This window comes from Oryzias latipes, chromosome 5, assembly GCF_002234675.1.
Source record: "Oryzias latipes chromosome 5, ASM223467v1".
NCBI classification, from domain to species: domain Eukaryota; kingdom Metazoa; phylum Chordata; class Actinopteri; order Beloniformes; family Adrianichthyidae; genus Oryzias; species Oryzias latipes.
In genome coordinates, this window is record NC_019863.2 from 26761141 (window position 1) to 26782215 (window position 21075).

At 42.0% G+C, this 21075-nt stretch overlaps 1 protein-coding gene and 1 long non-coding RNA gene across 6 annotated transcripts in view; one reads left to right on the forward strand and one right to left on the reverse strand.

The window, feature by feature from the left end:
* The window catches only part of LOC101167700 (inositol 1,4,5-trisphosphate receptor type 1), an 82846-nt gene that overhangs the window by 16770 nt on the left and 45001 nt on the right, over positions 1-21075 (reverse strand). For 3 of the 5 annotated variants that reach the window (XR_002290296.2, XM_020703473.2, XM_011475427.3), the window contains 11 exons: positions 17782-17829; positions 16327-16459; positions 14108-14295; positions 4839-5022; positions 4469-4722; positions 3741-3941; positions 3544-3654; positions 3338-3433; positions 3116-3259; positions 2919-3026; positions 2607-2799 (listed from right to left, as the gene is read on the reverse strand). Coding sequence is in view for 4 of the 5 variants with exons in the window: in XM_020703473.2 (XP_020559132.1) it covers positions 2607-2799; positions 2919-3026; positions 3116-3259; positions 3338-3433; positions 3544-3654; positions 3741-3941; positions 4469-4722; positions 4839-5022; positions 14108-14295; positions 16327-16459; positions 17782-17829 (1660 nt within the window). In the remaining variant the exon portion in view is untranslated. The remainder of the gene's footprint in view (positions 1-2606; positions 2800-2918; positions 3027-3115; positions 3260-3337; positions 3434-3543; positions 3655-3740; positions 3942-4468; positions 4723-4838; positions 5023-14107; positions 14296-16326; positions 16460-17781; positions 17830-21075) is intronic. The other 2 variants (XM_020703475.2, XM_020703474.2) reach the window with 1 other exon arrangement.
* On the forward strand, positions 15555-17126 carry LOC110015168. Its single transcript, XR_002290297.1, has 2 exons — positions 15555-15891; positions 16713-17126. It is a non-coding gene; the product is annotated as an uncharacterized LOC110015168 (long non-coding RNA).

A 21075-nucleotide genomic window follows, 5' to 3' on the forward strand; every position in this document is an offset into this window, starting at 1 on the left:
GATAAGTGTTTAAGACCAACTCTGAGGAAAATTGTGATTTGGGTGTTTTCACATGTTTTGTGGCATTTTTCTGATGATGGAAGACATTTATAAAGAAAATTAAGATTTTCTGAGTATTTCCTTATTTAAATCAAAGTGAATCAAGAGCAGGCAAAAAATGCAATTGCAAATGCAAGAGGGAGGGGGAAGAGGACGGGGTTGCTCTGTGATAACGGTCCCGCCCACAACTTAGAAGCAAATTTCTAATTAATTTCTGCTCTGCAGAAACTATGTCCTAGTAAACGACACAGATTTTTTAGATTTTGGTTAAAAAGGGCATAATCATAATTCAAAGACCACTGGGAACGCTTTGAAAAAAGATTTTAAAAGATGATTAGAAGGGAACTTTAAGCTTTAAACACTTCAGAGAATCAGCAAAAATACTTTTTTACAACCTTTATTATTTTGATTGTTTTTTTCTTTAAGATTTAACACAATAATTCTTCCATTTGAGCTTTTGTGGAGTTTACTTCAGCCCAACACACACACGAGATGTTTCAAAGCCGAGCTTGTTATTTAAAAAAGAAAGAAATCCTTGAAAAATAAAGAAAATCTTGACTGGAGTGTGATGTGGGAGTGGCCAATGGAAGCACCTGCTTTTAATTAACCCCTCAAAAGTAAAAATAAGCTATTAAAAAGTTCTTGGAAAGTCTATGAAGAGGTATAACAACTCTGTCAATGTATAGCAGCAAAATATTATTATGGGTTTGGAAAATCTCACATACCAATTTTCCCCAACCTCTTCCCCACATTAAAAGAATAAATTTGGGTTAGACACGTGTCACAAGCAGAAAAACGATGCTGGAGGAGTGTTTCTTAACCTTGGTCCTCAGAAAAGACTGTCCTGCATGTTTTCTTTTCTATTCTTCCTTTTTTTTTTTTACACGTCTGGCTTTAATGAGTGTTATTGTAAAATCTCTGCAAAGGTTAATTGTGTCAGGTTTAATCAGGTGCATTTAAACAGGTAGGTTGACAAATCATGACATACACAAGCTTTAGTGTTTTAAAAATTACAGCCATTTTGTTAAATTTAATGTCTGACTTTGAATGAATCCAAAGTCTTGGTTATTCAATGCAGAAGGCATCATATTTTTTTGTTTACTGCTGATGAAGTCATAGATTTTCTTAAAAATGATAAGATTCCCTCCCCCTTGCTTGACAGTCATCTTAAGAGTTTCAGCTGCATTTGGAGGATCTCAGAAATCACTGAGCTTTCATGTCAGCTGTGGTTTCTTTACGTGCTTTTTTGCAAATGTCGGTCAAACCTTGCTGTTTTTTAAAGAAGGAGACGTTTCCTCCAGGAAACCTGTTCAGACTCTTCTAACTGCCCCGTCATGTCATGACCCCTTAGGCGCTCACTGAAGTCTAGAATGTAACCCCTCAGTCTTTGGAGGACTTTATTATGAACATTGCATGGTTTTAGAAAAGTTGGAAACTGTCTTTGAATGCTTTCAAATAATAGTTTAACAGGGATTTTGCTTCAAAAAGGTTTCGTAACTATTTTTACATTCTTGCCAAGGAACAGCAGCTTTTTTAAGATCACTGCTAATATTTTCTCTGTTTGCTTTTTGTTAAAGCAAGCCCATACGTTTTAGACTATACAAATGTCTAGAGAAGCCTGTTGATGAAGGGTTAGAAGACTGTGTGGATGCACGTCAGCCCTCTAACACAGTCATTTGAATGTCAGAAACTGTGTTTAGGACAGAGTTACTCAGACCCGGCAATGACAGCAAACACAACAAAGAAGAGAATAATTATGCATTTTTTATGCAATTATTTTATCATTGTCAAAATGAAAAACATAAATGCATGTTTCAGTCTCAGGTACTCGATGAAACAGAATGAAAAATCCCTCACTGGAGAATAAAACTAAAAAGAAAATTTCTTCATTCCAAATTCTGATAAAAAAATATTTTTAAGTTTAGCTGCTGCATCTCAGAAAAAAACGTACTTTAAAGACCCACTCCAATCTTTGATCTACAAGAAAAGTGTTCTGTGTCTCTGTCCTTTTCTAGGACATAGTTCCTGCAGAACAGCAGGAGTTCATTAAAAAGTTTACTCAAAGTTTTGGGCGGGAATGTTGGCACAGAGTAACCCCGCCCCAACTTACCGTCACCCAACTCTCTCTTACAGTTTTGAGCCAGGAAAACCAAGTCGTACATGGATCTATTTGTCTACAATAGACTAGAATAGAATAAAATAGAATGAAACGAAGCATGAAGCTTGTGGCTCGCCGTTGCAGATCAAACACAAGTTACATTTTAAGTAATTTTAAGACCTTTTTAGGAATACTTAGACCTTAGGTACAACAAAAATGAAAAAAAAAACCAGATTAAAAAAACGCTGGAGTCTGCTGTTTCTTGCTTTGCATGTTCAACTGTCTTGATCCCAATTGTACCAAGTTTAAATCGTCTGACCCGATTCATCACGACACAAATTCTCAGAAATGCAATTTTAAGTTTGTGTAGCATCAGAAAAATGCTACACAAACATGTAAAAACCACCAAAAAAAGACACCATTTTTATTGGAATATGTCTTTAAGTTTAGCTTTGAGTCTTAATCCTACCTCTAAGCTTCTTCTGCCAATTCATTTCATTAAAGAGGTCCTCTGCTCGCAAGAAGAAGTCATTGATTTTGCTGCCCTGCTCGTCCCTCTCGGTGGTGTAGTACACCCGCAGCTTTGACTCCGAGGTCAGGAACTCGCAGATGTTGGGCACCGGGAAAACGATCTCCTCCATGGTGCGATCTTGACGCACAATCTAAACAAAAACACTCCGTCACCACAGAGTTCTTTCGTAGGACTCAACGTGAGACACACAAAAGGTAAAAAGTGAAACCGTTTCATTTATTTATTCTGATATACGTTGTGTATATTGACCTCTATCTGAGCGGTGTGCTTGGCATAAAACTCCAAGGCCTCATCTCCTTCTCCGCCGGCTCCTCCTGGCTTTAACATCATGGACAGCTCTTTATTGTGACGCGCCAGCTGAACCGAGGACAAACGAGTTTACTCATCGGAAAAACATGCATTATAAGCATGCATGCCATTAACTGAGAGTACTCATGCAGCCCAACCTGGTGAGCTAAAATATAGATGTTGTGTCCAACATTTCGGGGAGAAGCAGCATCATGCTCCTCTTCATCTATGTCATCATCCTCCTCCTTGGCGTCTTCAAACTCAATCTCCCCTTGAAGGTAAGCCTTCTTTATCACCTCCACCTGTAAAGACACATATATCTCCCCTTCTTTCCTACTCAATTTACCAGACTACGCTTGATATCATGATGAGTTCCTAACCAGCTCTTTGGGCTTCATGTTGTAGAGGATTCTTTCCGCATTCTCGCTGTCGTGTCGGCTCTCCATAATGGCGAGGAGCAGCTTGGATGCGTTGTTCTTTAAACAGAAAAATAAAAACGAAAATGTTAAGTCACACGTGTTTATCCCACAGGAATCTGATTTGATTTTTCACCAAGAAGACCCTCCAACTTCACAGACAAACCCACCTTCAGCTCTAAAACTAAATCCATCCGTTTCTTCCCCAGCGGGTTTATGTCATTTAGAATCAGTGCTATGATGATATCGATACCATTGGACTCGTGAGTTGCAATGCAGTTCTAGGGAAAACAGCAAAGTGAAAAACAAACAGGTAAAAAAGATGTCATAGCATATAAGAGGATCTGCTCGCGTGTGTCTTTAGTACCTGGTTTTCGTGGCAGGGGCCTTGGCAGTACTCGGTCAGGCTCTCCAGAGTTTGATTAATGAGAGCAACATTCTTCTCGTTGATGTAGAGCCCCAGCAGACCGAGGCCGCCGGTGGTGCTGCCACAGATACAGTCAAGGAACTGAAGGGTCTCACACACAAGGTTGTAGTTGTTCTTTTTATTTTGACAACGTAGAAAATTCTAGAAGACAGAGGAAAATTTGGGTGAGAGGATGCAGCCACCCAAGTCAGCAACACGAACGGCAAAGGACTGGCATGGGGAGAAATTAACATCTTCTGCAAGTTACTCTACAGCTTTGTGATTTAGATTGACCAATGTAACAAAATAGCTTATTTATAACCGTTTGGTTTGCAAAAATAAAAATGATTGCAAAGATTTCTTTTTCCAAACCTGTTATTGATCCTAAATTTATTCTGAAATTGGGATATTTTCCCAAATTGTTTAAACTTTTGCTAAAAAGTTGCTAAAATGGGCAACTGCCTTCACAAGTGCAGCGTTGCAGGAATTATCTTTAAATTCATAGATTCAATTTTGTTTTATACATTCTGAAAAGTCTGAAAATGAAAACTACAGGAAGGCTGTGATGATAAAACTGTCATCTCCACAGCCTACAGGGACAGAGTTAAATAAAAAACATAGCAGTTGATCTAAGGGTGGTGCATGCTTAAACATATCTTTAAAAGCATGTGATGCTTGCTTTGTCGCACCTGCAGGTCACGATTGTGATTCTCACAGAGTAGCTGGAGGAAGCGAAGAATAGGCTGCATGATAACAATCACAAAACTCATCTCTCCCTCATCCTGGTTCTTGTCCCCAGAGCTGGGCTGGCCATCTGTTGCGGGAAAGTGCTCGTCTGGGTCAGTGTGACGCCGATATGAGCTGAAGGCCTTTTTGGTGGCAGATGACGCCTCCAACAGTTGCTCTTTGGCATTCTCTGTCATGGCAACACCTGACTCTGTCACTAAGATTAAAATGATAATAAAAAGATCATAATTAACCTCTGATTCATACATCTCAAATATGAATTTGTCAGACAATAAGCTGACGCATTTGACCCTTAAAAAGGCATTTCCTGACCTTTTTTTCCAACGGTAACTTCCTTTTCCTGGTCGTCCTCGTCCGGTTTCTTGTTTCCCAGGTCGCTAGTGTTTACTGTCACAGTGGCTTTGATCTCCATCTGAGCCGACTTCATGCGGTCATAAAAAACCCGGAAGAACTTCTCGGACTTCTTGTCATCCGTAAGGCGGCAAAAAAAGGAATGCTGAAAGCACATAAGAAAAACTGTTGTTCAAATTGTGTATGAATAAAAGCTGTTAAAACAGTACAAAGTATTTTACTTTAAAACTTTAAAATCCAGTTTAACTTTTTCATTGCATTTTCTTTAAAATGTTTTTTAGTGTCAGTCTACTTGAAAGCATTTTTAAGGACCCACTCCGATAAAAATTGTGCTTTTTGTGTTTTAAATGATGATACGAAGGGAATTGAGCTTTAAATTCCATTTCTTGCATAATTAAAAGACCACTGGGAATACTTTTACAATAAATCAAAAGATGAAGGGCGTGGGTCTTTAAAAAATATCTTTAGCACAAAGTTATTTTACTGCTTTTTTTGGTTATTTGTGAGGACAAAGCGGCCAATTCCTGAAAAAATGATACTGAGATTAAATTTCCAGTGGTTAAATCTTAAAAAAAAAGAAGAAAAAAGTCTTTTCTCAGTTAAGTAACAGAGAAAAAAAGTAATCTCTCATTACAAGGAAAATGGGTCTTTGGATTATATAACTCCAGAGAAGCAAGCCAGGATTTACCGAGACACGGTGCTGAAACGCCTCAGTTTTGCCTAAGAAATGAGGTCATCAGAATTGGGACACTTTAGAGCCTGCCAGGCACAATGTATACAGCACACTTCATCCCACGGGGCTGTTGTTTTGATTATGTAAGCCGCTGCAGCCTATGTTTCAGGCTTTTACCAGCCAAAGCTGTCTTGCCACAATAAAGGGGTGAAAATGACAAGGAGAGGTAGTGACCTTGCCTGCTTACATAAACGGAGGAACTCAGATAGTGGGGAGTGAATTAAAAAAAATAAAAGAGGAGGAAGAAATGATAGCAAAAAAGTGAGAAAAATGAGAAAGAGCTAAAGAAGAGTGAGAGATATGAAAAGAGAAAATGATTTTGGACAATATGTAGGCCAGCTCTAAAAGTTTGTTACATAACCCTCTGGCTTTGCAGGTTAGACGTAAAATTGGCCAATTGGGAGCATGTAATGATAGTCACAAGTGTGTTAGGCAAACTAAACACTGCAAGCCTTATTTGCTCTGTGCACGGCCTTTATCAAGATGTTTTTGTACTTGGAGGTTTACATGCTTTCAAATTTAGGGCTACATTTTTTTTTTACTGACGACTAAAAACAGAGACAAAGCGAATGAGCAGCCACACCAAAGTCTCCATGTATTATTTACAAAAACACGCAACCAACATAGCTTTGCAGCCAAGGTTCAGTCAACATAACATAGATACAACTTTGCGCTCCAGAACCCCACCCTGGAGCTCCACCGCTGAGCAGCAGGCCTCCTGCACGTACGCACTCTGCAAAAACCTCAGGGACAAGGAGATGAGAGGACCTGCGAAGCAAGGTTATCTATCGCCCAACAAGAAACTTGATGATACAGTGGAGAAAGAAGTGACAGGATTAGCTCTGAGGAGGTGGGATGGTAACGGTCGGTCAGGCCTGTGGACCTGCAGAGGGGTTGAGGAGGCTGGAGAGCAGAGGGTGAGGCAGGAGGCCAGGATGACATGCATCGATTGGACAAACAAGCAGAAGAGCGCTCACCCGCTGCCATTACATAACAGGAACAAACAGCAAATGCTTGCACAGTCAGGCTGTAGGCTGCAAATGCTAACACACCACACACACTTTTATGGCTAAAAAATCTGGGTCAGCTGTCTCACAAGTACATGCAACTTTGATTGAACACACCCACATGGCACACAAGATCCACAATAGAGTGTTTACCCCCAAACTCTGTGACCTCCAGTTTCATTCTTATGTAATCAGACTCATTTTCCATGAGCTCTTGTGTATCTCAGGTTGGAGATACTGCAATCAGCCTGAGTGTGCAGTTGGACTGGAGACTTGGCTAGATTGGCCGGCAGGGGTGTCTCATCTGTATCCTTGGCGTTACGTTTCACTGTGGTCCACGCCAGAATTTTTGATTGACATTGGCTGGAGGTGAAGGAACTGGAAAATTCAAATTTTGCCCAGCAGTACAAGCAGGGCAAGCTGGCAGAGATTTTTTTTAAACCAGTTTCTAAGAAGTAAACTTAAGTGTAGTGACTCAACTATGTCACTGAAACTAAGACGAAGCTGGCACACACAGCAAGGACACCACGGAAAGGAAATGGAGAAAAGAACCTTTCATTTTATGAATTCCTCAGAAATGTTTGTGACGCTGAATCAGAAGTGAAAACATCACGTTACCACATATCTGCGTTTGCAGCGTTTCGGTGCCACTTGGAGCACATGAATTCAAAAAGCTTGCTCCACCTTATCAAAGGTGTCATCTTTGTTTCAATATTACTTAAAAGGAAGGATGCGACAGGTTTGACGTAAAATGTGAAGAAAGCTCGTGGTGGTCAAAGTGGAGAACGATTGGCGAGAGTGTTGCAGAGGAAGGCAGAAGAGAAGGACGAGCAGCCCCCCGACAGTGCTGGGTAAACGCAGAGCCTGTCTGTATCTATGGCGACAAACCCTGAGTGGAATGAGACGAAGAGGAGCAGGGCGGGGGCGGACAACACTGAAAAACAAGGTCATAGCGCTTCCCCGTCTCTCCTTCCGTTCTACGACTTGGCATCAACAAAGGGATGTTATGTAACAGCTATTTATACTTGCACTGCCTTTTCCTATCACCCCGCCTCACACGTCAGCCAGCGCCGCATGCAAACAGAGAGGAACTGCTGCTCCACTCTTCTCTGCAAAGACCTTCACTTTTCCACTGTCCTTTTTCTCGCAGGTCAACCTTTTTTTCCAGCATGAATTAAATCAGTTGAGTTTTCATTTTCATTGGTTTAAATTCCCGGCATTTGAAAAACGCACAAATTCACGCTAACAACAGGGGTGGAGTGAAAGTCTATAGGGGGTGACTTTTTTTAATGGGAAATTGCAGAGGTTGAGGAGCCGAGTTCATTGATTGCTGCACTTCGTCAAACAAAACATGTTTTTACGGTGATACTGGACTACAGCTGTCCAACAGTTCAGGGCCAAATATGTCACAGTTTCCACGTCATGTCCGTGGCTGACAGGTCTGGAGTGCAGACCTGACAGTGCAGCACCTTTCCCAGCAAAGCCTCTCTGTTATGTAAAACATGCAGAGCGAGGTTAGGTGTTATCTGGCTGCCTTCACACTAAGATACTCCATCCAACATGGCTTGAATAGAAAGAGTATGCCCCCAAATACCCCAACTTCTTTTGAAGTGCAGAATGCACCAATCACTGTCTTACAAAAGAAACAGCAACAAGTTATGATTAAGAAGGAAAAAAAAGCACAAAGAAGAAAACTGATGAGTCCTCCAAGTTCTTAAAGACCCACTCCAATCATCTTTTGTAAAAGCCTTCCCAGTGGTCTGTTAATGATGATTACACTGTTTTCTAGGACATAGATTCTGCAGAGCAACAGTACATCAGAAATTCACATCTGAGTAGTGGGTCAGACTGATAGCACGGAGTGAGCCTGCCCCAATTTTCCATCAACCCCTTGTTTACACTCTCTCCCACTAGCTTACAGCCCCTCACAACCCCGGATGCAACCAAAATGGTGAGCGATATCGAAGCTATCCAGCAATACAGTTTGGAGCCAGATGAGGAAAAAAAAGAAGCACATGGATCTATTTGACTGCAAGTGGATGCAGCAGAATGGAGCGGATCAGGGAGTTTGTGGCGTGATTAATATAGATTTTATGTAACAACTACCAGCAAGCTTTTTATATGGCATTTTTTGTCTGCTTCTGATTTACAATGATTTCTGTAAAGAAACACTTCTAATCTTAATTGTCTTTATATTTGTCTTCCATCATCAAAAATGCCACAAGAAAATGTTAGAAAAAAAACACAATTTTTCTTGGTTTGGGTCTTTAAAGACCCAATCCAATAAAAAAGATCTCTTGATCTATTTTCAAAGTGTTCCCAGTGCTCTTTCAATAATGATCATGCGATTTTTAAACCAACAAAACCTGTGTCGTTTTTCCAGGACAAAGTTTCTACAGAGCTGCAGTAGTTCTTTAGAAATTCGTCTCTGACTTGTGGGTGGGACCGTTGGTGCCCTCCCCCTCCCGCTTTGCTGAGAGCTCGTAGCGTGCAGCTTGAGGCCCGCCCACCATATTTTCTGTCACAAATACACTTTTTTCAAAATGCATTTTTATTGTCTGCTCCTGATTCATGAGTTTCATAAAGAAATAGTCAGAAATGTAATTCTCAGCCTAATGTTGATGCCACAAAAACATGTTAAAAACACCAAAAACACTATTTACTTCAGATTGGGTCTTTAATTAATAATTATCAATAAGCAGTATCACATCCACACCCACATTTACAAACAAGACATGTTCAAGCTTTGTTGTCGTTCTCTTTCTTGTTCCAAAACCATAAGGGTCTATACCATGCTATTCTTAAGCCTTTCATAGTGAACAATATTCATGTAAATGATATGTTACCTGGCACAGTAAAGAACACTTTTTTTTTTGTTTTTTTTTTTAACTTGTCCTGTCCAACAGCTGGGCAGACAGATGAGAGCTGAGGGCCTCTTGTGTTGGACATATTTTACTTTAACAAGAGGGGTTATTAATCTTCAGACAAACCAAAGGTATGTCTGAATAAACCCCTTTTGTAATTGAGGCCAAACTTTATTAATTTCAATCATGTCTGAAAATCTTTGGTCTTGGACCGGACGGAAAGGAAAGCGGGGAAGAAGAGAGAGGGACGTTAGAGAGAGGGGGGGTAGGGGGTGATAATAGGAGGGGAAGGGGGATAAGACCATGAAGCAGCATAAAGCAACAAGTTTACTGGTTGTTAATCATTATGGTAAGGTTCAAATGTAGAAAAAAAAAAAGAAAAAAAAAGGGGCGGAGCCTGTCCACACACACACTCAAATGTTATAAACACACCTGCTAGCTGCAAAAATGTCCACCTGTCGACATGTACACAAAACAGATAGTGTTCACACGCATACTTATGCCTTAAAACCAACTAGTGTGAAATATTTCAGTCATTCAGTCATGCAAACTGTTAGTGCAAAGGTGAGCTAACACCAGTGCTCAGGTGAGTGTTTATGTTCTTCTAAAATGGATGGTGGAACGTGAAAAGAAGGAAGGAGAGTGCCCAGCCATCCCCACCCCAAGACCCCCACCGCAGCAGCAGCGGCAGCCGGAATCCCCCCAACGCCACACGGGAACCGGCAGGGAACAACCGCCGCCCGGGCGAACAAGCCCGCCACCCAGGCCAGGGCCAGCAGGGCCGCCGCAAGGCCCCCAGAGCCAGAGGCCAGGAACGCACGGAGGGAAAGAGAGCGCCGCCCCAGCCCAACCAGGAGAGCAGCCCCCCCGCCGCGCCGGGAGAACCCAACGCAGGGCCCAACCGGAGAAGTACGCCCACAGCCCGACACGAGCACCCGACCACCACCCAGGAGTTCCGGGCATCCCCCCGCCCCAACCCCAGGTACAAGCCAGGACCCCCCAAGGGAGACCCGCTCCGCACTCCAGGCAGCCACCCGCCCGGCCCACGGTTGGTCCAGGGAGGAGCGAGGCAGGGGCCCGCCGCCCCCGCCCAGGAGGGGGGAACCCCGGGGAAAAAAGAGGGCCCACAAGGGGTGTTGTAAATATGGCCCGACCAGGCTCGGCCACAGTTGGAAATTTGGCGGGGCCCAGCACTCAGGAGCAAGGACCAGAACCCACCCCCCAGGGACCAGACACCCCCGGCTCAGATGTAATGTGAACCCCCCCACCGCGCGGAGAGAGCACCGCCGGGCCCAGGAAGCCGGCACCCCGGGGACACGGCCGCCGCTGCAAAGCGGCCCGTACCCCCCACCAGGGAAGAGGCAGGGGACAGACGGACCCAGGTCCCACCTTCCTTGCAAAATGTGTGTGCGTGTATGTGTGTTTGAAAGGGTGTGTGTGTGCATGTGTGTGTGTTTATGTTGGGATGTATATATTGAGGGGGGAGGGGTGTGTGTACTAAGGGGGGTGCGGTTAAAATTGGCGGGTAGGGCACTAAGGGGACATCTCCTGATTACTCACAGTGAAGTCCCCTCACCCTCCCCACCAAGGGGCCCTAAATGTCTAAGGTGCGGTTAAAATTGGCGGGTAGGGTGCTAGGAGGACATCCGCTGCTTGCTGGCAGTGATGTCCAAGCACCCCCCCTACCAAGGGCCCTACATGTCTAAGGTGCAAATAAAACCGAAAGAGGGGGGGCCCACTCCATACGGCAACCACAGGAGGGGGGCCAATGCCTAGTAAACCCCCCCCCCAAGGCTCATCGCAGGCTAAGCCCCCCACCCCCTCACCCTATTATGAGGTTATATGAGGAAGGGGGTAAGTTGGGGACAGATGATAGACTGTCCCCCGGTGGTCAAACAGCTGTCCCCCGCCCCCCCCCCCAGCAAGGGGGCCAGGCCCACCCAGCCCCGGGGCCCCACCCCCGGAGGCGCAGACACCCCAGGCCCAGCACCACCACCCCCACACAGAGAGAGAGGAGCCAGAAAGCGCCGGCCCCCCCCGGAGCAAGCCCAGGCCCCCACCCCCAAACGCCGGCCCTAGAAGAGCTCTGGTCAGGCCTCGACGGGACCGAGGCAGCCAACCGGCCGGGGAAACCGCAGATGGCCTCAGCGGAGACCCCGACCCGTCAACCCCCCCTGCCCCGTACCAATAGTGGCCCCCCCCCTCCCCCAGAATGCCCCCCCACAGGACAGGGCTGACAAGACCCCCACCCCACCCCACCCCCAGACCCCGCAGCCGAAGCAGATGACACCCAGAGCGACCGGGGGCCCCAAGAGGGTTGCCCCGTCCCGCCCCAGAGCCAGGGAAGGGCCGATCCCAGCCCCAGGTGTAGATGGGAAGCCCATCCAGTGCCGCTGGGCCCCCCCCCCCTGAGCAGCGCCCCCCGCCAACCCCCCCCAGCACAGGCAAAGGGACCACCCCCCCAAGCCAAGCCAGACCACCACCACGCACCCCCACACCCAAGCCCAGAGGACCACGCAGCGCCCCAGGCCGCCCCACCCAGGCGCCGGACCCGACCCCCCGACCAACGGAGCCCCCACCACCCCCGGCCAGGCACCGGAGGCCCCGACCCCCACCCCGGCCCACGGCAGAAGGGCAAGGAGCAGCGACGACCATGCCCCCCCCACCCCCTAAGTCACGGAGTTAGCTATGGGAGACCAGAGAGACCGAATTCTTTCAAAGTTACTTGAACTTTGGGCTGACATTTTTTCCAAGCTGATATGATCAAGCAGCAGATTTCTGTGTTGACTTATATTTATATTTTTTTTGCTTTTCCAATTTATTAAAATAGTTTTAAAACACTTTTTTTTTTAAATTAAATCTTAGTTCCTTTCCTGAGTTATTTTCCAATCCAGAGGTAAGATGACTGGATCTCTGGCGCTCCGACTTTCACTCCATGTGAGTGTTACCCATTTCATGTCATTAAACTAGATCTGCTTCTCAGACCGCCGGTTTTTAGAGGAATGCTCAGAAATGCGTGAATGGATCAAAATACCGCTTTAAGGTTTCTTTTTGAAAGGAATGACAGTATACTTCAAATCTAAAAAAAAAAAGCTAAAAGAAAAAAAAAAAGATTTTGCATTATGTAGGCCCTTCAAAGGTTCCAGATCCTGAATAAAATGTGAATGAACATTTAACATGATTGGGTGGGAGATTCACAGTATCTTATCATGAACCCACCAGTGGCCTAAATGAGATCCAGCTGTGATTACTTTTTATTATTGCATCTGCCCTGATGCCATGCTAAATGAAATGAGGATGTTAACTATTATAATTCGTTCCCAATTCTACAGAGATTTATTCAAAGTCCTTGATTACTTGTCTGCAACAAAAATCACATTTCTACTTTCAAAAACCCACTCAATTTTTGTCACGAGATATATTTACTTTCGATTATTCTGCATTACAATTTCTTTTTATAAGAACATGGTGTATTTAGGATGAATCAGCTTCGTATGACAGAAGGACGAGAATGAGTGCGTGCAAGGAACTAAATGATCGCGTAAATGCTTTAGTTCTGTGCAATCGAGACCATAAGTAAAAATACTGAAACTGTTTCATAGGAACACCATATCTGACTTCAAACAGGTCCTCAACTCGCCACGTCAAAAGGAGACAGAGAAGACAGAAAGCGATGTGGATCACAGTGGTGAACCCTGACTTTCATCACTGACTTCACTTCTTGCCAGACATTTAGGAAAACATTCAAGACATAAAACATAAAGATAAGCTCTGTGTGCTGCATTTCTAACTTTGCAACACAAGTTTTTCTTTGTATTTCAAATATAAATAACAAGAATGCTAGATTGAGAGGTGCTTCTGCTTCTCCTCAATACCCTTTGTGTTTCATTGCCTCCCTCACCCCCTCTCCCCACTGGCCCAGTTCCGGGGGCCCAGCATGACCCAGTTTGGGCCGGCAAGAGAACTCGTGGGAGCGGTGCTGGAATGTTTTGAAGGCTGAGACATTCCTCATTGTTCATTCACACAAGCCCTTATGTAACGCAGACGGATCACGTGACGGAGCTTTGGAGCAGCCATGGGAAGCTGAAGTATTATCTCTGCCCCAGTGGCTCCCTCGCTCTAATCTGATTATGCAAGCTGCATGCTTACACAACAACATGCAGACAGACACACTTAATGGAGAGACGGGGAGATCAATTGTCGGAGCAACAGACAGATAAACAAGAAAAGCTTGAGTGACTTGGGCTGAATCAAGCGGGAGAAAATCTGATTTTGTTTGAAGATTATTAAATATAGAATGAGTGTGTGTAAAAGACTCCACAGAGTCTTACTTCTTTGTAGTGTAAGTCAAAAACTCTACAAACACATAGGCTAACATCCCCTAGCAATGTAACATGAAGTGAGATATGATAAGAAGAGCAATTATAGCGATGCATTAGTGCAGCCACAATGACACACTGACCCACATATACAGCACAATGTCTTGTGAAGAAAACCCCCCTTCATGAGGGAGAATCCTATTCTAAAGAACTCTCCTTTTCACGAGGACATCATTCTAATATGTAAAGATCATAGCTTTGGAATTGGAATCCTTCATTTAAAGGAAAAGATGTTTGGATAACTGACCTGGATGGTGGTGTTTCCACCTTCTAGCAGAGCAATGGCCAGGAGGATGCTTTCTTGGAAAACGCGGTCACTTGTGGCGTTCATGATGAGGTCAATAACAAGGTCCGAAGCTCCTTCTCTGTCCAGATGACACTGGACTTCGGTTAGGCTCATTTCGCCGCGACTCAGACCACCATGACCCCCCAAAACTGTACCGTACAGGAAATACAAGGAGAAAAAAATTAGATTTGTTTCAGGAATATATGTAAAATTCTGTTTTAATATCTATTTTGTTTCAATATATTTCAAACAGTTACATAAAATAAACAATTCTGAGAATTTTTCGCATTAAATAAGAAGAGATGAGTGTGGAGTCAGGTCATTAAAGGGTCTTTTTGTAATTTATGTTTTGGAATTAAAGGGCCTATATAATGCAAAATCAACTTTTTTGAGCTTTCAAGTTATTACAATGTTTATTCTTCACAAAAAACGCATTTTTGAGTATTCTTCTAAAAACCTTGGCTCTGAGTACCAGGCCCATAACCCACAAAAACAAGTGGGTTCTCACATTGTGACATAGATATAGATAAGTGAGGAGCAGCCCCTTCCAGGAAGACTTTCAGCTCCGCCCCCAGACCAACACACACTTTCTCCATGAAGATAGCGGTGTTTGGCAAAACACTTTTATTTTACATGCACAATATCCACATTCATCTCTGCAATAGTTTGGATGTTGTTTGTTTTTGGCGGCGAAACGCAGGCCGAGGCCGACTCTGGGTTAACGTCATGAAACGGGCGGCAACCACAAGGAGCAAAAGGCGAAGCCTCAGAGATTGAGTCATCTTACTTTTCGATAGGAGAATAAGCTGTGAAAATAACTCATATTTCATTAAAAAATGTGTTAATTAGTGTGCTAAAGGTAATATATTCTCATATATATGGATATAGTTTACCCTGAAAGGCTTAATAAATAGCATGATATACATCATTTAATTAATTACAGCCTTAGATGAAAGGCAAGACAGATAAAATAATAAAGTTCAAACCAAAGTCCAATTATTTCTTGTCTTCATCATTTTATTCCTTTGCAGTTTAAGTTATGTGGTTATAGTATTGCCAGTTTTACCAGCAGTTCTATTTGTACATAAAATCACTTTAAATGTGTTTCTTTTAAATTTAGGGTTTAATAGAAGAAATATTGAAAAAATTAAAAGGAATCTTAATGCAATATTAATAAAATATTATTTACTACTTATCAAATAATCCTAAATACCACCAGCGTCATTGTTTTCTTATTTACATTTTTTTTATGATACCTTAACTTGCAAAGTAAAAAGGTAGTAATATTTCTAAAAGACGACAAAAACAAAAAAAGGAGAGTAACTTTGAGTGTTAAATCATCTATCTATTAATTATTGATTTAGACATAATCCATGCCATACGAATTTAAATCAAAACAGACCCTTTAATGCATGACTGCTTTTGCCTGCTCTCTTTTGTGGCCCTGCTACGTCCGAAATCCTCCTCCTGGCTCCTGTTTCCTCTAACAGGTGCAAAGGCTGTTTTCAGAGGAAGTTGCAGCCCGTCTCCTAGCAACAGCGAGACATTTATCACAGAGAGGAGGGGTGGACTTCCTGTGGTCTGGACATGCGCCAGCTCCCTGGAGACCAAGGGGAAGAGACTGAACTGGGATTTGATGTGCTTTTCTTTGTTTTTAAGCCAAGCCAAAACAACACGTGTCTGTTCAGCTGATAGAAGTTATGATGAGGTCACACCTGAGACCACAGAAAGCCCAAGACATTCAGGTAATTTAGGTAACACTGCAACAGTAGGTGTGTTTCCTGGAACCCTAGTTTGGATTTGGACATTTCAGAATGAAGTGGAGTTCAAGCAGAAAAAAAGGACTGAAATAGAAGGCACCGTTCCATTATTTTGACTGCATATGGTGACAATATTGCCACATTATCATGCTGTGATGAGTGTTTTGTCCCTGCATGCTTAAAGGACAGCTCCAGAGTGAAGCTCTGATAACCGGCACGGGGGGCAGACTGATACGCTCTTCTCCTTGCAGAAGCAAAGGGTTTGACTCCAGCCAGCTGATACAATTATAATCATTTCTAGGACCTGGATATCTGGAATGTTTGTTGGAGACGTTTTGGGATCACAAAAAAGATGTTCAGGACTTTTCAGTCTTTAGTGTGTTAATGTTGTGAATTAATAAAAGGTCACACGTTACCCACCCGACTGAGCTTTGCCCGGTCCTACCGGACTGAGGTGGCTGTTGCCAAATGACGTCAGACTGTCCCTCCGCCCACTACTCTGGTGGAAGTTACCATAGTAACGACTCACCAGAATCTGCCTCAGTGCCTCACCCTATAAGAGACAAAAAAAGGAAGGATGTAATGATGTGACTTCAGTGTCAAAGGGGAAGGAGTTTGTGAAAAATCAGCAAAATGTCGTTCATTTTGGCGATAAAGACCCCACTCTCTGGAAACCATCTCTTTTTTTTTAATCACGGCCACACCCCGCAATCCACAGCTATCAACCAAATTTTCAAATTTCAGAAAGGTTTTCTGAAATTCTGTCCAGTAAAACCTTGAATTCTTGGTGTATCTGCCTCCTACAGGGCTGTCGTCCATCCATCAACTCAGTAGCGACCCTATGCAGAGGCAATGTAAAGTCTGGATTCTCGTTCAGACAGACCAACGGGCCGCCCTCCCACACCGTGACTCATCCAACATTAAGCAGTCAGCGGCACGACTCTGCCGTTGTCATGGCAACCGAAGCCCACAGCTACCTGACAGACCTCCCATGGGATGAAGTGAAGGAAATGAAAGAGAATGGTAACTTTGTGTTTGTGCGATTACGTGCAAATTGTTGCCAACAGTGGGTGGTCCCTCAACGACAGCAGAAAAATTATGTAAGCTCCCAGGAAGTAGTTATCCTCCAGGGGTTCGGATGAGTTTATGTACATGTAAAGAATCCAGCTGCAAATTTTGTCATTATCTTATCCTTTAAAGATGCAATATAAACTGCTGACACAAACATGATGTGTCCTAAGTTTTTTTCCCCTCAAGGTTAAGAAAAAATAAATGAATTTCCTTAAACATAATATAGTATATAGAACAGTAAACCATAGCATAGCTGCTATTGAGAGGAACCAGAGATCGACCGCCCTACCACTGCACCACGGCCGCCCATTCGCTGGTCTTTCAATTATAATTAGACCATTTTTAGCCAAAATCCAAAAACCTGCGACGGTTTCTAGGACATAGTTTCTGCAGAGCGGCAGTAGTTCATTAGGAATTCACCTCAAAGTTGTAAGCAAGACTGAGCGTGGCAACCCTGCCCCCCTTCGCCTCTCCGTTGCTAAGAGTTCGGAGCAGGGAGCTTGTGGCCCAAACAGCGTATCTTCTACATCACAAATTAGATCTTTTTCAAACAGCCTTATTTTATTTTTTTTGACATCGCATTCACAACAATTTGAATAAAGAAAATCTCAGAAGTGCAATTTTCAGCTTAAATTTCTTTATCAAACAAATGCCACAAGAACATGTTAAAACACCAAACAATAAAATGTTCATGGCAGTGGGCTTTTAAACACTTCAAATCAATAATCATAAAAGTTTAAAAAATTGTTTTGTCATGCTGTGCACAAATTTCACTTTTACAGCAAAGTGGTGTTGTGTACCTACCCTCTTCTGGTCAGCCAAAAGTTTCTCAGGGTGGTTCTGATACAGCTTCTGGGTGCAGTGAGTAGCATAGACATATTGACACAAAAAGAGTTAATATTCATGCAGCAGAGCAAAAGCATTGTCAGGGTTCTACTTTAAGAACCTTCATTAGCTTTTCAGAATGCCATGCATACATCTGCTCAGTGAGAACGGCCATTCGGTTACAGCAAAGTTAGAAAAGCTGTGACTTTGGAAGGGCGGAAGCAGAAATTAAGATGCGTGCAAAGTTTTTCCTGTGGCCTATTTCCAGAAATTTTTCTGAATGGTCTTTAAAGACAAACAAGATTTAAACTTGCATTTTCAGTCACCGTACAGCTTTGTGGTGAACATGCATATAAGCTTCAGAAAAAACACAATATTTAACAGTTGTCAAGCTTGAATGTGGAGTTCAGTGAGTAAAGTTAAAGCCAGTAACCTTTCTCACATAGATGAACAGTTAAAGCCGAGGCTCAATTCAAAACGCTTGGTTTCATTTTCAATTTTAGCAATGAAAGGTATTCTCTGTACCAAGATGAGTGTTTCATCCACTGCCAAGCACCTTTCCAATTCAACTGCAGACGTTTTTATCTTCAGGAATGCCCCCGTTCCACATGTTAACACGCTTTCAAAGTAGTCAGGAATGTTGGCCGTCTCTTTATTTCTCTTATCTACCTCATTTGAAATCTTCTGTGCAGCTTCTTCCATAAAGGCTTCAGCTACATCGAGTTAAGTACAGACCTGGACTATCAGCTTTTAGGAGAATGAATGTGCACAAACAAGATCAAAAATTTAAAAAAGCACATTACTATAAAGGTTTAAGTGTAATTGCCTAACAAAGTGTTCTTAGATTCGATACAAATTAATCATTTTACAGCTAATTCACAACCACTACATCAAAAGGCGTCTCTCAAGAGGTGGAACTCCATAAAAAGGGTTTTAACCAACTACTACAAAGAAGCTACAAGCCTTTTTAGTTAGAAAATCAAATCCTGTAAATATGCTCAAGCATAATTTCTGCTGATCATAAAAAATAAATCAGCAGCTGATCTAATGTTTGGGCTCTGTGCAAACATTTTAAGATTGTAATTTGAAAAAGTTTTAATAATCTAAAGACAGAATAAACGAGTTTGCTGGTATTGGTGACAAAGAATCTTCTAACATATTAATATATTATACAATTCCACTGCAAACTATTTGATATTTCCAAAGATTTTAGTTTGTTTTTCAAAACGTCTACAAATGTGACCAGGTTTTAGGTTGTTTCAACTTCTCTTTGCTCGACACCTTTCCAAACTTTTCTCAAAATCAGCACAGCCAAAAATGTTTGTCCCAAAAAGAGCTAAAATCTAGAGATACGGACAATATTATTTCAATCAAAACCATTGTCCCTGCATACTCTTGACGAAAGAAAAACATGATTTAAGACTCAAAAAACTAAAATAACTCAATTAAATAAATATCCTTAAGATATTTAAATGCATTTATGAAGCAGAATTACTATTTTATGCGGATTTATAACGATGGTCCAACTCTAGTAAGATGGTATTCTCATTTTGTTCATATTTCGCTCTAAAATGAGTCGTTTCCGTGTATTAGACTAGGTTTTTGTCACTGTAATCAAAATAAACTAGAATTAGGTACATGCAAATTCAAAAAATACAAACTATTTGCTTAGAAATAGCAAAAATACTTATTATTGGGCTGTTTAACATTTAATTTGAAGTAATTCTATCTAACAGAAAGCCTTTTTGGCCTATTTTTCTCTTTTGAATGTGTGAAACTCCTTGTTTCTAGATTACAATATCCTATAATAAGATTTCTTGTAAACTAAAAATTTGTTGCTGCATAGACAGATTATTTTACTACTTTCTAGAGTTTTTTATGATCTCTTTTTGCAGTTATATAATTGGTCGAAGCAGCATCATTTGCCTTTAGTGTAAAAAGTCATTTCTGGTGCAACAGTTCAGGTTGAAACCATGCATCACTGCTGTGAATGGTTTCATGTGTTCGCACACAATATCAGTATCAGACAAAGACAAAGGAATTTACCAGAATGCAACTTTTTTCTTACACCATTTATATATTTTTATATTTATATATAAAAATGACTTTGGTGAGTTTGGGTGACTTTGCTTTCAATATATTTATATATTTTAGCACCAGGCTGCACAGGTACGAACTGTGCGGCGTGTACAGTGCTCCTTGAGCAAAGATCAGACTAAAAAAAGAAAAGCTGCGGTTCCACATTATTCTTATGTAAAAGGACACAATGGACGGGACATGAGCGGGGAGGGGAAGCAAGGGTGATTGGGTTAGAGTTACATAATCACTCCAAAAGAAATCAGGCCACTAAACCAGTGACACAGAGCTGATTAGAGCTGCCATCTGTTACTAGAAGCCCACAGAGCTGCAGAAAAACAGGAAAGGTGAGCAAGAGGGAACACATTTTATTCCTTAAATACTGTATATACATATATGAGGATATATGTGTGTTTGTATCTATTTTTCAATAGTTTGCTTTTTTAATTTTGACTACATAACTTTCCTACCATTTACCGAATGGCATATACTTTTATAACACTTTACTAGATTACTTGAAGACCCAGCCATGACAGACACACAAACATTCACACAATGATGCAAAACACTAGAGCCAATAAAGGACAGTTATAGTAAAAGTTTTATGTCCACTCAAACAAGATCCACAGAAAGGTCTGACTTTAAATGAATGAAAAGGCAACAGAAATCAATATTATTTGCATGATCAGATATACCAGTCACTAAGTGCAGACAGGTAAGGCGCTAAGGAAGAAAATGACAACTTCTGAGATGTTATCTTTGGTAAATCCTACAAAGAATTTGCCCAAATGTTGGGTTTGGTTTCTTGGTGTTTCACTTCTACAGGTTTCATTGGACAACTTAGGTCTATTAATGATTGTCAGGTTTCATTTGGATTTGGGACAAAATATGAACATAAATAACTCTCTCAGCATTTAATTTACAACTCAATGACACTTATTTTATAAGTTTATCCACATTTGAACCAATATTTCATGGCCTAAATGTGTCAAAAGCCAAAAAACATGAAAACAATACGTCAGATTTAGCAGCAATGGGCTACTGTGTTGCATACACAAAACACCTGAGCCAAACTGCGTCTTTTGGATATACCGAATTTCAGTACACATGAGCACAAAAGCATTTTTATTGACCTGGGTATAAAGCCCAGGATATGGATTTACGCGCTTTTTAACCTAATTACACATTTCCTACAGA